At 34.8% G+C, this 16,074-nt stretch overlaps 1 protein-coding gene across 8 annotated transcripts in view; it reads left to right on the forward strand.

The window, feature by feature from the left end:
* PXDN (peroxidasin) overlaps positions 1 to 16,074 on the forward strand; it is a 158,555-nt gene that overhangs the window by 63,360 nt on the left and 79,121 nt on the right. For 6 of the 8 annotated variants that reach the window (XR_005953796.1, XR_005953798.1, XR_005953799.1 and 3 more), the window contains exons 17-20: positions 749 to 2,252; positions 3,083 to 3,217; positions 5,658 to 5,866; positions 14,025 to 14,145. Coding sequence is in view for 2 of the 8 variants with exons in the window: in XM_041419859.1 (XP_041275793.1) it covers positions 749 to 2,252; positions 3,083 to 3,217; positions 5,658 to 5,866; positions 14,025 to 14,145 (1,969 nt within the window). In the remaining 6 variants the exon portion in view is untranslated. Of the gene's footprint in view, positions 1 to 748; positions 2,253 to 3,082; positions 3,218 to 5,657; positions 5,867 to 6,229; positions 7,172 to 14,024; positions 14,146 to 16,074 lie in introns of those variants that run through there. The other 2 variants (XM_041419882.1, XR_005953806.1) reach the window with 2 other exon arrangements.

Here is a 16,074-nt window from a genome sequence, read left to right on the forward strand (position 1 = left end):
TGTATTTTTTATGTATTATTTTTCTATGAACTGAGAAAAAAAAATACAGAAAAATTATAAGTATGTTTTAGTCCCAGAGGTGAATGGTGTGGATTGCCGAGGGAATCTGTGCCAAATGCTACACAAACACTACTTTCATACAGAAACTCGTCTAGGGTAATGTGTATATGAGTTACTCCACAGCGTTTGTCTTAGAGATCATTCCACGTTTGGCTCTATTTCTGGTGGTATTTTATTTTGTCATTGATTATTTTTCTTAAAATTTGCAGCTTTCACTATAATAAAGCAAAACAAAATAGTATTGTTCAGTGAATGAGCAAGCCTCAAAAGCTACAGTCTTGAAATCCATTTAAGTGTTACTGACATTTTTTAAAATGCTTTTATTAACATGAAAAATATGTTCTATTTGTCTCAAAATGAGGTTTTTCTTCATGAAAATATCTCTGCTTTTCTAAGTGACCAAATGAGCTCCTTTTGTGAAAGCTCATTTTGTAAAAGTTGCACTTGAATTGGCATTTTAGAAAGTTTCCTCCTGACCTAGTGATGGTGAAGTTGTTCAAATGACCTAATGCTTAAATATACATATATGGTTATTGCTGTCCTTATCTAAAAGTAGGGCTGTTTAATCTGATGGGAAATGTAAATTAAAATAAAAAATAAAATAGCATTTCAATACATTTGTGATCTGTGGGGGGACCCTGAGTCTATGAGTTCTCTGATCGTTTTCTTTCTCTGTTTTCTCTTTCAGGTTATCACTATAATGACCTTGTATCCCCACAGTACTTGAATCTGATAGCCAATCTCTCAGGCTGTACAGCCCATCGACGAGTGAACAACTGCTCCGATATGTGCTTCCACCAGAAGTACAGGACACACGATGGAACATGCAACAACCTTCAGCATCCCATGTGGGGCGCTTCTCTGACAGCTTTTGAACGTCTGTTAAAGTCAGTCTATGACAATGGATTCAATTTGCCTCGGGGAATTGAACCCAGAAGACTCTCTAATGGCTACGCGCTCCCAATGCCTCGCTTGGTTTCAACTACTCTGATCGGCACAGAAACCGTAACTCCTGATGATCAGTACACTCACATGCTCATGCAGTGGGGTCAGTTTCTTGACCATGACCTTGACCTCACCGTGGCTGCGCTAAGCGAGGCCAGGTTTTCAGATGGCCAGCATTGCAGTTCTGTTTGCACAAATGATCCTCCATGCTTTTCAATTATGATACCACCAAACGATCCCAGAGTTAGAAATGGTGCACGATGCATGTTTTTTGTACGCTCCAGCCCAGTTTGCGGGAGTGGCATGACATCTCTCCTGATGAATTCTGTGTACCCACGAGAGCAGATCAACCAGCTGACCTCATACATTGATGCGTCCAATGTGTACGGCAGTTCGGACCATGAAGCACTAGAAATCAGAGACTTGGCAAGTCAAAGGGGTCTTCTGAGGCAGGGCATTGTACAGAGATCTGGCAAGCCCCTTCTTCCATTTGCCACTGGCCCACCAACAGAATGTATGAGAGATGAAAATGAGAGCCCAATACCCTGCTTTTTAGCTGGTGATCAGCGCTCTAACGAACAGTTGGGTCTTACCAGCATCCACACATTGTGGTTTAGAGAGCACAACAGAATTGCCACAGAACTACTGAAACTCAATCCTCACTGGGATGGTGACACAATATATCATGAAACACGCAAAATTGTTGGTGCAGAAATGCAACATATAACATTTAGCCACTGGCTCCCTAAGATCTTTGGAGAGGTAGGCATGAAGATGCTTGGCGAATATAAGGGTTATGATCCCAGTGTTAATTCTGGCATAACTAATGAGTTTGCAACTGCCGCTTTTAGGTTTGGTCACACACTCATTAATCCTTTTCTGTATCGACTGGATGAAAACTTTGAACCTATTCCACAAGGCCATCTACCTCTTCACAAGGCATTCTTCTCTCCATTTCGGATTGTAAATGAAGGAGGCATTGATCCACTTCTAAGGGGATTTTTTGGTGTTGCTGGTAAGATGCGTGTCCCCTCACAATTACTCAATACAGAATTAACAGAAAGACTCTTCTCCATGGCACGTACTGTGGCTTTAGATCTGGCAGCTATGAATATTCAGAGAGGCAGAGATCATGGAATTCCTCCCTACCATGATTTTAGAGTTTACTGTAATCTTTCTTCAGCTCAGACTTTTGAAGATCTGAAAAATGAAATTAAGAATCCTGAAATCAGGGAGAAACTTAGCAGGTGAGCCTGAGGTGAAGAAAAAGTCAATTATCTAAATGTGCATGCAAAAATGGTATCTGAATGTCTTATATAGAAAAAGATACTTGCTAAGACTTAATGGGATTTTTAAGAAACTTCCATCAGTACCAGAAAATGTTAACAATTTCCACATTCAGATAATTTCTCTACTTCTACATCTCTATGAACAGTAAGAATATATACAGTATATATACAGTAATATATACTGCACATATTCGTGAAATTATTAATTTGAAATGCCTAATTTTGTAAATGCTGTTAAATATGAATGCTATTTCAGTGTAAGGTCATATTAAATGCCAACTTCACGCAAGTATTTAGATGTTCAATTCCATTAATTCTGTACAGTGAAACAAATGTCAGTATTGTCCACTGTACTGTCATGTGGACATCCTTCACTACCAGTAATCAGTTCTTTAGAGAGTCAGTGTTTGAAATTAAGTCTACATCTACCTCCTACGCCTAGCTTATTTGCTTAAAATTAAAGACAATAGAGAATTAGTCTCAGCTATAGCAATATAAAAAGAGTGTACAGAGGCACAGGAAAGAGAAGCTACAAAAAAGAAACAATTCTAAGAAATCAGAAGAAAGCTGCTAGGAGAAAAAAAATTGCAGGCTAGAAGTCAGACCCACATGGTGTGTACAACCTGCATTGCAGAATTTCGTGTGTATACACTCACAGCTTGTTCAGATGTAGCGCTATCACTATGTTTTTCCTGTGAGTTATTTGTATCTCTTAGCTTCACCGTGTACTGATTATTTTGTAAAAATAAAATGTTTGTTATTCAGGATTTGTATTTTTCAATTTGTAGGTTGTATGGCTCCCCACTGAATATAGACCTATTTCCTGCTCTAATGGTGGAAGACTTAGTTCCGGGGAGTCGACTGGGACCGACCTTGATGTGTCTGTTAAGCACACAGTTCAGGCGTATTAGGGATGGAGACAGGTACGTTAAAATACCACCGAAACCAAAATGAATTTTAACTTAAGGATGCTTAATAACAGTTTCAATGTCATGTTTCCAAAACAAACTCCATTTTATCTTCATTTATGATTTTAAAATACAACTGAAAACATGAAGAAGATATGTTTGAAACATTGCTAGAAGCCATGATTCTTTATTAATTCTATTACTCTTTGTGGTGAATGTCATACTGACCCCAAAACCACAACAGTCAACACATGTTGAGCTTCCTTCTGCCAGATATTTAAGCCACTTACCTTTTATTAAAAGTGCATGATGCTTCTCTTATTGTTATTGAGTTATTTTATTGGCAAAGAAATTGTGGCTGTTACTTAAGCATAGGTTGGAACAGTATCCCTCTGTATATATAACCCCTATGCATGCTATAGTACAAGCAATCTGTGCACCAAGTAAGTATTAAAAACAGACAGGTTAATCCAAAGAGCACAATTTGATAACTGTTTGAAAATTACTTTAAATTATAATTATTTAAAGCAAAAATACTTTAAATATATGCACACTGCCAACAATTTCTCCTTTTCAGTTTTTAGAATACCTGAAATGAGAGAATAGTAATTTCTCTTGTCACAGCAGCCTAATCTCCTATACACACTTTCAGCACGTTTGTTCAGCATCTGAAAATCAATATTTCCCTCATTTTAACATAATTTATGTCCTAGAATCCTGTTCTTTTCATAGCATGAGAGTAAATAGACATAGGCTGATTAATTGAATCCTAATGAAAGGAAAACAGGAAGAATTAGGAAATTAGATTTGATTCTCTTTATTTAATGTCATTTTATTGAAATAAGTTATTAAACTACTACTTAGAATATTATAAAGGCTTTTTTATTTTTGTAGTCAATAACCCAAACCTTTTTCTATGCTGTTTTAAAAGAGCCCCCAAACTTTACTACATAAAGTATGTTAAAAAATAAAGCTGTGAAGCATAGAACTCTCATGCCTCGAGGCAGAGAGAGTAAAAGGGGAAGAAATATGTGCAGTATGAGCTCCAGGTTACTGGTGACAAGTACCTATTTGTGTTACAACAGAATATCTATACTGCTTTTTGTTGATATATGTCTGCATTTTTTCAGCAAAAGCTCCTTTTCCTGTTTTGTTTCATTTTCTGATACAACATTAGGAAACTACAAAAACATTGAATATTTAGGAAAGGGGATTCTGCTGTCCAAGGAATACAAATATTTGGAAGGACCATATCAGCAAATAGTAAAATGTTATTACACATAATGAAAGCAGCTTTTACTTCTTTGAAAAGTCTTTTTCAATGGGCAGAGGATCAAAGCTGGTAACGCCATGCAAAGCAGATGTTTCTGTGCATGAAAAAGGAGTGATATTTGAAGGGAGCCTAACTTCATCTGAAGATGGAAATTTGAGAATCTGATTGCAGTACTTGGAAATTCATTGGCTACTGTCCAATACTTTATGAAAATTTTACATTAAATAGGTAAAATGAAATTTCTTGACCATTCTTCTAGGTTTACTACTGTTTTTGAATTTTTAACGTTTAAAAAAACACCTTTTTTTTTTTTTTCCTTTAGTTAGTTTTGGTTTAAAATAGGTGGTGGAAAAAGTATCAATACTGATACAGCTTTGGGAGACAGAAAAAAATGTCCCAGTGAGGAGTTCCTATATGTTAGAGTGGTGCAAAATGTTTTCAAATTCTGGACAGTAACTTAAGAAATTTTCTTTTCCATGAAAAGCTTGCTTTTTATATAATGTATTATTTATATTTGCTATTGATAACAAGCTTTTAGCCCTTTATGCATGAAAAAATGAACTATTTGAAACCATAGTGTTCCTTCTTGAATAAAAAGAATTAACTGAGCATGTATGAGAAAGTCCATGAACCAATATAGTTATGAAAATAGTTAAACAGAAAAAAATTTGTTAGGAAATTAAATCATCTCACTTATCTTGATAGTAAACTAGAAATAGATTAACCATTCTTCTAATCTCAGCAATTCCATCAAAATGTTTTCATGACCATAAGAAAGTCACTTAAAGAAATAAACTTTGGTCATTTAAGTATCTTACTTAAAAGAACCCTTAACATGGTAGTCTGGTGCCATTTTAGATGTCCAGAGATACTCAAGACATCGAAATGAGACTAGAAGAGAAATCAAATAATTTTTTTAAGACTTTATCCCTTTCAGAGTGTCAGCATGACTCCAGCTGGTGCTGAAGTGACACCAGGAACTAAAATTTTTGCATTTTGATCAGTCCCTTGATAGAATGTTAAGAACTGGATCTATGAGATAATTGATTTCATTCTGAAATGAAATTAATTGAAATATCATTGAAATATCTTTGAAAATATTGGAATATCATTGAAATATATTTGAAAAACTGCCACTTGTTTCTTTTCACTAGCAGACTTGTCTTTTCTGTGAGATTACAGGTTATGGTATGAAAACCCGGGTGTGTTCACTCCTGCTCAGCTCACTCAGATCAAGCAGACATCTCTTGCCAGAGTTTTGTGTGACAATGGTGACAACATAACCAGGGTACAACATGATGTCTTTAAGGTGGCTGAATTCCCACATGGATATAGCAGCTGTGAAGATATTCCTAAACTGGACCTCAGGATGTGGCAAGATTGCTGTGAAGGTCTGTATAGAGGTGGATTTAGGGGCAGTGAGGTGTGTGCAGTTTGTTAAGTGTCTACTTTATTTTAAGAAGATATTTTACTATTTTGGGGGTTTTGTTTTTTTATTTTTGCTATTAGATATTACAAATTCTAATCTGAAGCATAGCCCCTGTTAAGTGGGAAATGATTCCATATTCTGTATTAAATAAACACCTCATAAAAATAGCATCGATTTGAGCTTTGCAAGGTGTAGATAATTGTTTTCTAGTTTTCTTTCTTTTGATGATAAATATTCTTGTTCATTGCCATCTCCTTCAAAAGTTAGGAGTGTGGGTTAATTTCTTTTTTCCTGAAAAATAAGCTTTTTTTCTCCCAAAATATAGGATTTGTTTAGCTGCATGGAGCACAGGACACTGCTTGGTGGCCTGTATGTTGGCTTCTGTCTCACAGATTTTCTGCGTGGCCTCTCTTCAGCCATCGTCACATCAGAATTCTCTGCAACTGTTGCATAGTTAGAATCTATTCCCAAGAGAATCTTCTGGATCATGCAGAATGATTTTCAGTAGCATCAACAACAAAATGCTTCAGAGGACAATGACCCCTCTTTCTTGAGATCTCCTTGACAATGTCATTATCATTTTCTTTGGACAAAATTCAAATTACCTGCCCAGGCTGTAAAAGTATATTCAGGAATTTTGGGAACTTTGCTCTTGAACTCTAACTGTTGAGAAATTGCTGTCAAACAAATTTCTAGTATGAAAAATCTTGCTCTTATTTCAGAGGATAAGGGTAGTATTGGTTGATATTATTAGAATCTGATCATTTCCCTAATATATTTCAATACTAATACCGTGTAGATTTGCTGATGAAAGGTATCCAGATCTGTGTTCTTCATCTTTTCTACTGCTGATTCTCTTGAGTTTACTACTGCTGAGTAGGATATTCAATATTCTGTTGAGAAAAATACACATATAAAGAACTGATGGATTTCATTTTTGAAAGAAGTCGCAGTCTTTCACTAGCGTCTTATCTATTTAACTAGGATATAATTAAGATATAACTAAGATGTAATTGTCCACAATGACAAAGTTCTTTTGTGATAAAGCTCAGAATTTAATGCAGAAAGCTATAAACTGATGGAGGATGTCTCTTCAGTCTGCTACAGATACTGAGGAAGGATTTATAGTGATGTGACTGTACCATGAGAACAAACTCAGATATCATTAACAATTAAAAAGGTAGATAGACATTTGTTATTCAAAGTTACTGCATAACTTAGCTTTTAAACTGATTACTGTATTGCCTTATTCAGTAAACAAGTCTTTAAAAAAATCACTCTAAGAAAAGAAGACTGTTCAAAATGTCAGTTATCAGTGTGAAAATAACAGAAATAAAAACTTTAAATTTCAATAAGATCTCGTACAGTATTCCCCATATACAATATCTTTCAGGCCTTACTCTAATTTTTGCAGCTTTTTTTTATTGGTAGGTTACTTGGGTGCATTTTAAACAATGTTTACCAGGTTTGCCATTCCCAAATTAATCATAATAGTTTCTAAAAAGCTAGACATTATTGACACATTGTGATTTTAATACAAAGTCTTCCAGAATCTCTTCAAAAATTCCCTGACACATGCCAGAAACGTTGGGAGAAAACCAATTATCACTCTTTAAATGCTTTACCATAAATAACGCACATTCTTCCAATTAAGGATAAATTCACTTTGCCACGGTTCATGAAGCTTGACAGACACTTGCACAAATACATTTTTTATATTGATTTGTAAAACAGATAAAGCTGTTCTGAGAAATTTTGTGTTGATTCTCTAAATGTTATGTTATCACTGAGCCCTTTAGAACAGATGTTATCTTTGGAAAGTCTTTAGAGTAGTCCTGTGTTCAACAACCCAGTTTGCATTTTCATTCAAGAAACTCACTACCAGAGAATACCACTGGATGCAGCACAATTAGACAACTGTCAAGCAAAAGAAAGGGTAAATAAGTAGTGTTTTGAAAAAAAATTTCCTATTTGTATCCCCGTTTTCTGAACTCCTGAAGCCTTGCAGGGGTTAATGACAAGAAAGTGAAGTATGCATGGCTTGAACTGCTTTCTTGCATGGATGAATGACTGTGACGTTTTCTGTGGGATTCAGTTTAAGTAACTGATGTAAAAAAATTCTTTCCTTCCACAGCCAGCAGTCCTCTGAGGTGGGGCATACACTCAGGAACAGCATTTGCTTTGAGTTGAATACATTAAAGGGGTTTGTTTATTTAAAGTTATTATTGGTTTTTTATTTAAAAGGAAAAAAATTAAACCCTTCTCCATGTTTAAAATGCTTCTAATGATCTTAAAATTAGAATTATCCTAAGTTAAAATTTCAAGTACAGAATATTTCTGATTGCACTTTATGTATGTTTCATAAGTGACCCTTGTGTTCAGCTGTTTCAGCCTGGTTAAAAACACATCTGGTTTTGTTGTCCTTCCTGTTTTGTAAAAAGTCAAAATACTTTTCCATATGAAGAATAGAAAAATTTCTTAGTGATAAAAATCTGCCTTGTAGATTTATTGAGTAAAGCTAGTATTTACTTCTTACAAAGCAAAGAATTATTCCTCTTTATAATAATAAAAAAAACAGATTACCTTTAGATTTCAGTTGGCAAATCATACAACAGCATTACTAGTTTATGATGGCAAAAAGTAGGAGTTCCACTGAAGTGCACAAGTTTTTGTCTGTTTTCCTTTACTTTCTACCTTTCTTTGTCTTGTCAGAGATGATGAGTAATTGCTGGATTTGCTCCTGCTCTTTTTTTGTGCAAAGAGCACTCCAGCTTCAGAGTTTCCAAACAAGAAACTTCTGGTGCTTTATTTCAGGCTCTAGTGAAAGAAGTGTATTTTGAATTTGGTTTTTAAGTAATCCGTGTATGCTTTCATGATTACTCAAATGTGAATCTTTAAAAATTTCACACTTTTTTGCTTTCTTTTGTTTTGTGGGGGGTTTTTTTGTAAGTTGAAGTAAAGAATTTCTTTAACCTTTTGTTTTATGTCAAAACCCATGAGGTTTCACATGGACCCAGGAGGAAAATGGACAGTGACCCTGGAGGAAGTGATTCAGATAAGATGCAAGTCATCCTTATAAGTGTAAACTGATTTGAAAAGGTTTTTCTTAACTATTTCTCAGTTAGTGAACAGCCTATCTCCTCTGTCAGATATTGTTCTCTTTCTTTGTTTGTTTAATTCAGGAATACAGCCTTAAACAAATTATGATCAAACATTTAAATCCTACTGAATTTCATTAGAAGAGTTAAGACACATTCTTAATCTGAATTTCAGTAGATTAGACCTATATTTATGAATCCTTGTATTTTAGGACCAGAGGAACAATTATGCTGTCTATTGCTTCTCTACTGACAACATTAATCTCTTACTATGCACTTCTCATTATATCCTTTAATCTTTAATGAGAATACTAAACAGCACTGGGCAAAGCACTAAATTCTGTGGAATATAGTGGAAATAACACTATAAAATGTTAACAGAAATCTCTGTGTGAGACTGGAAGTTCTTTTTTCACAAAGGATATTGTTCACCAAGAACTCTCAAAATACCAAAATTATGTGATTTGTGTCTGAAAAGGTTTTGTCTCTACCCAGAACTTGTATGCTTTGGTCAAGTCACATATTTTTGCTTTCTACATTGAAATTATCTTTTTACATTTAAATTTACATTTAAAGACAGTGTCTGTTAGCTTAGTAACAATTCAGTTTATGCCAGGCTACTAAAATTAAGTTCCAGGGTCCATAATTATTAGGACATCATCCTTTTTATCTTTGAGTGGAAGTATTTAATATAGCCCAGTGTTTTTCTATGATTACAAATTTTACTAAGAGAATCAGTATTTTGATTTGTATTTGATCCAAACCAAAACTATTTTATCTTGCTCAGGTATCAACGATCCATTAAATACAATTCTACATTCATAAACATAAAATAAGGAGACTTAAATTATGGCATTGCTTTGTCTTTGCTACCAGGAGTTTCATGCCAGTAGTTGCCATCCCTTCCAAAGAGCAACAGGGAAGCAATAGGCTTCAATCTTTGTGTTTAAATTCAAACTCCTGACTGAGTTGCCAGATCTGTCAAAGTTCCACTGCTGGCAATAGAGAGATATCTCTGGAGGACAGTCAGGCTGCAGTCTCACCTTATGTCAGTGTTCATTGACTCTAAGATCAGCATGGGTAGGAAAGCATCCTAAGTGAAGTGTCTCAGTGATTTCTACAAATCTAGGCAGCTGGAGGATTTCCTTCTTTCCTGTGGACTGTTGCTGCCTTTCTAAGACACTATTGACTTCACAGTCTAGTGGGACAGTTCTTAGGGTCTTTATTTTAAAAATTTCCATGAATTTTCAGTCTGTCTGAAATTACTTTTTCTTACTGATTTGTATTCCAAAAGCTGCATGTTTTTGATCTTCAAAATCCTCTAACTAGTCCCATTTAATTTTTCCACTGGAGAGGTTGGATTTGCTTTGGTTTGGTATCAAGAACCTAATGTTCTCCTTTATCTACCTGGAGACCATCCAAGACCTATTTAGATCATGAAAGCATGATGTGTTTTTAAATATCTTTAGTCTATCATTAGCTATATATTACCAAACTGAACATTTGCTTTCCCAACAACATCTCAACCTTCTAGTTCTGGTAGTAGACTGATCTCGAAGCTCAGTCTGTGAGCTTTGAGATAAACTACAGGAAATATCTTTATTCTTAAAATTTCCCAGGATATCAGCTGGCAGATGACAATCTGAGTTGTTACTTCATCTTCTACCTTCTATACATTTTTCTTTTCAGATGTTTAACTAATCTTTTTACAAAATACATCTGTTCTGATCTGAGCAGATTAGTGTTGGATTTCAGACCACCACATTACATTTTTGGTAGTGTTTAATTTCTCTTTTGTTAGAAAGTCTTATTCAACAGAAGAAATCAAGATATGCTGTCAATGTGAAGGGTTGTGGCCCATTTTAGCAATAACAAACCCAGATATTTTGAGTTATGGCTTCATTTTGTATGAAAAGTCGCTTTTCTATGTTGTGCAATTTTTAAGTAGCTGCTTTGTGAAAACATCGACTCAAAAAAATCATTTTACATCAGATATTTTTAGTGTTTCTCCACCCTTTTACTGGTCCCACTGGCATGTCTACAAGTTCTTAATATGAATGCTTACAGTAAAAATAACCTAATTCACTACAATAAATCTTGGAGAATCAAACTAGTATCAAATAGATATGTGCTTTGCTTCACATTTCCTCAGTCTTTCAAGTTGTTTTGTTGTAATCTACTGTTAGATTATTACTCCGTGGCCTAGATTTTGAGGAGTGATTCATAGAGAATTAAGACTGCACTATAATTCTCTGTCAGGTTTTTTATTATCCAATTTATGTAATAGTTGCATTTTTAAAACCCTGTGGGTAACAGGATTTTCTAAAGATGTGGACATGGCTTGCATATACAAATAGAAATGCTAATTTCTTTATGGAAGGGGTTGTTATACATTGGAACAGGCTGCCCAGGGAGGTGGTGGGAGGGTCATCATCCCTGGAAATGTTCAAGAAATGACTGGATATGGTATTCAGTGCCATGGTCTAGGTGGTGTTTGGTCAAAGGTTGGATCTGAAGATATCAGCGGGTCTTTTCCAACATAAATTATTCTGTGATTATGTGTGATTCTGTAAATGGATCAGCTTGATACTTGCAGTGTAACAGTAGCTAACTACTGGAAGAAAAAGCCTGTCCACAGAGAAAAAGAATTCTTAGGTCACTTTTAAACATTCACTTTTTCTGCAGAAAATTAAATGGAATGGTTATAGCTAATCTGGGGACATATTAGTTAAGCTGGGAGGGGGGAAAAAAGGCAGAATTTCAGGCTTATTTTTTCTTATTTACTGCTAAGATATTCTTCATTAAGAATAAAATTAAAAAAAAAAAAAAAAAAACAAAACAAAAAACAAGAGATTCAAGAAATTTCTTGATTCAGGCTGTCTGAAAGCTGATGCATTTTCTCTTGCACCTCTCAGCAGTGACATTCCTCCTGTTGTACCTGAAAGAGAAACCAACAACATGAGCTGGTAATTTGGCAAGTTGACATATTTGAGTTTTAAAAAACTCTGAAAGTCAGATGTGTGTACTTAAAGCTGTCACTGAACATATGGTTCTCATATTTACCAGTCTAAGGTGATAAACTTTCCCAAGATTTCAGACCTTTGTTTCTAAGAAACAACCTAAGAATGAAAAAAACAATGGGCCATTGTGTTATTGTACAAAAAAAAAGCCCCAAAAATCTGTATTATGCAAGATGACTATAGCAGTTACTTAACAAAGCATAGCAGAAACCTTTCACATATTGCTTCCAAGAAAAAACAGAGATTTTGTGATACTCAGGAAAATGTTAAGCAGCACATTGCTTTGACAAAAAAAAAAATTCCTTTGACCAAAATTAGTTCTTTCTTCAGGAACCCTTCAGTATGATCCTTTTTCTCACCATACTAAATATAGAAGTGTCTAAGGGTGTTCAAAAATGCCTTCATGCCGAGCTTCTTACAGACACATGGGTCTGTTCCCATCTGAACAAGTTTACTTTCTGAGTGGACAGCAAGGAGGTTATGTGGGAAACAGCAGAACACACAAGAAGAATGAACAATATGTTGGCAGCAAATAGCATGTAGTTCTTTGGTGGGTGCTGTTGTTATAGGAGGGAAGTAATGCATTTATTAAAGAATGGGACAAACGGCAAGGAAAGAACAGGGAAGGGGAATGAATTGTGGATAACTTGTGTTCCAGGATGATCTGTAGATACTGGTTTTGATCTGAATTTTTGTTTTTTGGTCAGTCATCTTCTTTTTTTGTGTCTTGATTATTATGCCACTAAGACAAACTTAAGTTTTTCCTAACAGAGTAATTATAATATTTTAATATACATAAAAATTCAACCCAATTAAAAGTAGTCCAAGATACGTAATTTTGTGTAATCAGAGCAACCTTCCATTTGTTTCTCTACTTGCTCATTTCAGCAGTGTTTATACACTTGAAACTTTTGCAGTTATTTGTGTTAATACTTCAGATATTCAATCTAAATTCCAGAAAAATACTTTATAATTGTTACTGAGTTTCTGATTTAATTTGTTTTGGTGTAAATTAAAAGAAACATTATGGAAAAATTACTCCTTCCCATGTTCAGTTGCTTTCATGACTCATTCTGCTAATACCAGGCTTAGCTGAGAAATGCCTATGGCATCCTGTATTTAGGCTTTCCCTTTGGTTTTAGCAGACTCTGTTTCGAGCAGTTGATCATGTAGTTTGTTCCTGCTTCAGCTTGGCCCATTATAACTTTTACCTTTAAAGCTTCTGTGAACAGAAATGAGAAAACTTCTATTTTCTCATTGTCTCCTCTAGCAAGCGCTGTTGCAGTTTTATTTTGTTTTCCTTTTCTTTCTTAAATGGGACTCTTTCCAAATACTCACTGTGTTTGAAAGGCTAAATAAAGTGAACTGGAGGAAAGACATACTTCATCCTGCCAAGACCTCCTCTTCGGATCTTAGGAGATGATTTCTGTCATAGCTCATTTTCAGGCTTGAGATTTTTGCTCTGTGGTGAAAGGAGTTTTAGGGTCTGGTGATACATTCAGATTCCTCAGATTTGGAAATAAGATTCATCAACCTATAAAGCATGTCTGAAAATTTGGAATTAAATTGAAAATTCTCTTTCAGATGGCAAAAATAACAAATAATAATGGCTGGGATAGATGAGGTGCCCACAGAGTGGTTTTTCTGTCATTGTTTTTCTTCATATGTAGCTTCCCTGTTTGCCTAGAAAATAATTAAAAGCCAAGAGAGTGAAAATTTCAGAAGTGAAAAGAATAGTTAAAGTAGCATTATATGTTAAAATTGTATTTATTCCTTTGTTTCACACTAAAAAGCTGGTCTGTGGGTAATCACATTCTCTCCATCTAACTAGCTTAAATATTCTGTCATTGAGGTAGATTCATCTGCCATCAACCAGTTCCAGAGGGATCAGACTGAATGTATGACTTGCCTTATCCAATCCAGAAAACACTGCCAAACCATATTAATATTGTAACTGCTGAAATATGCTGTAGTTGATGTGTAATTTCTTGTCTGTTTTCAGACTGTAGAACCAGAGGACAGTTTAATGCATTTTCGTATCACTTTCGGGGAAGACGTTCTCTTGACTACAGCTTTCAGGAGGACAAGCCTGTGAAGAAAATGAAAATGTCCAAATCAGTAAGGTGAGACTTTTTTAAAAAGTAATTATAAAAAAAAAAAAAAATTTGTTTTCAAAATGGAATGAAACAGAATGATTTCTTTGGGAGCACATGCCACTTTCTTCCAGTTCCTGCTTTCTCAAGTTTATGATTGATGTATTTTATTCTGACACTTCTGCATATCTGCTAACAATAAAACACTTTTTTTTCAAGCTCAAATTTGTCTAAAACTCTTTGTGAGTAGTATAAGTATAGCACTTTTGTTCTTCCTGCAGTTTTCATGAAAAAAATTACTAATGAAGTGTAATCTGGAGATTTGAAAAGCCACATTCCTACATTGCCTGCAGTAACTAAATTAATCTAAATTATTTTATTTCCTGTTTGGAGCTTCATGAGAAATAGGAGGTTACCAAGTGTTGGTTTCAGTTGCATAAAAATTTGTGATAATGATAAGGATTGCTTCTGGTACCAAAATACTTCAAGCAGGAATGGAGAACAGCAGTGCTAATAATATTGTTTATAACTCCCTAATCCTCAAAATATAGCAAGGAAGTAAATCACAGTTTCAGTCACAAATTATCAGCTGCACAGGGTCCCTGCCCTTTTATGGGAATGAAAACTTACCTATGAATTAGTGACATGAAATGAGTTCTGCTCAGACCATTTCTTGTGAAGATCCTTCATGATGAACAAATTTGAGACACCTGAATTGCAGCTCTTTCTATTCAGCATGCATTCTTTGAACAAATAAAACTTTCTATTTGAGTGATGGTGATGATCAAGTGCAGTCTACCCACTCTGGCAAGGAAAGCATCTAGACAGATACATCAAGAGGTAATGGGGTACATGAATTTCAGCAATTTCAAGTACACTGGAGGTGTTATAGTACTTGAAGGAATACCATTATTATGTTCCACTTGATTGAGAGGAATCTGTCCTTAAATAAAAGATCCTTTAGGTGTTTAGGATTTTAGACAAGAGAAGACAGCAGCTATGGATGAGCTGGTCTATAGATAATATGAAAAGGTAGGTTCCTCTGAAGTAATCCTTGAAGAAGGATGTTTTGTCCATCTTTGCAAGTGAACTGCTAGAAAAATTTACAAAACAGCAATTCACTTTTTAAGGATGCCTAGTCCCTTAATTCAAAAGTTGTAATAGTGGTTAAATTAAATCAAAATGAAAGCAAGAAAAAAAATAAACCTTACATCCAAGTACCAGCTTGTTTGACTGTGTTTCAGTCCAATTACTAATTAAGACTACAAAATAGTAGATTTACAATACTTCATTTGTAGCATAAATAAAGCTAAAGCAACCTCAGTCATTGAACATTCCCATGAGTTCTCATGCTCAGTGTTGTATTTAAATTGCATTTGTGGTGAGAAGTGTTTTTTCCTCCTTTTTTTTAGCTTCTCATTTTCATTAACTTGAACAGGTGGGGAAGATTAAATATTTTGTTATACAATAGCAGCTGGTTTACTTGAACTTTGGCATGTTATGTTGTTTAGAGTTCTTTTTCTCTAATTTAGATTAAAAACTATGGGAAACTAAGTAGCTTGAACCCCTGCCAGGAAGTGCTGTTTTAATTTATGCAGAAAGATTATAAATCCTGAGCCCTGATAGATGAGAAATCTTTGCCAGTTCATTCTTTGGGTATCCCTTAGCACTGGAGATGACATGTTAACCAAACAGTAATGCCTGTAATTATTAATGGATTCAATAATCTTTAAAAAAGTAAATGGATTCAAGGATCTTAATGTAATAAGTGACTTAAAATTAGTGTTATCCATGCTTTTGAATGACTGTTTATTCAAGTTGTACCAGATAATATATTGTTAGTTACAGACAGTTCCTTTTGTTACTCTTTCTCATCAACAGATTGAATTGATTAACACAATTTAGTGTTATATATCTGTTATGAGATATCAGCTGGAAAATACTACAGACAAAAGACTT

This window comes from Onychostruthus taczanowskii, unplaced genomic scaffold (assembly GCF_017590055.1).
Source record: "Onychostruthus taczanowskii isolate IOZ18803 unplaced genomic scaffold, ASM1759005v1 scaffold11, whole genome shotgun sequence".
In the NCBI taxonomy this organism is placed as follows: Eukaryota; Metazoa; Chordata; class Aves; order Passeriformes; family Passeridae; genus Onychostruthus; species Onychostruthus taczanowskii.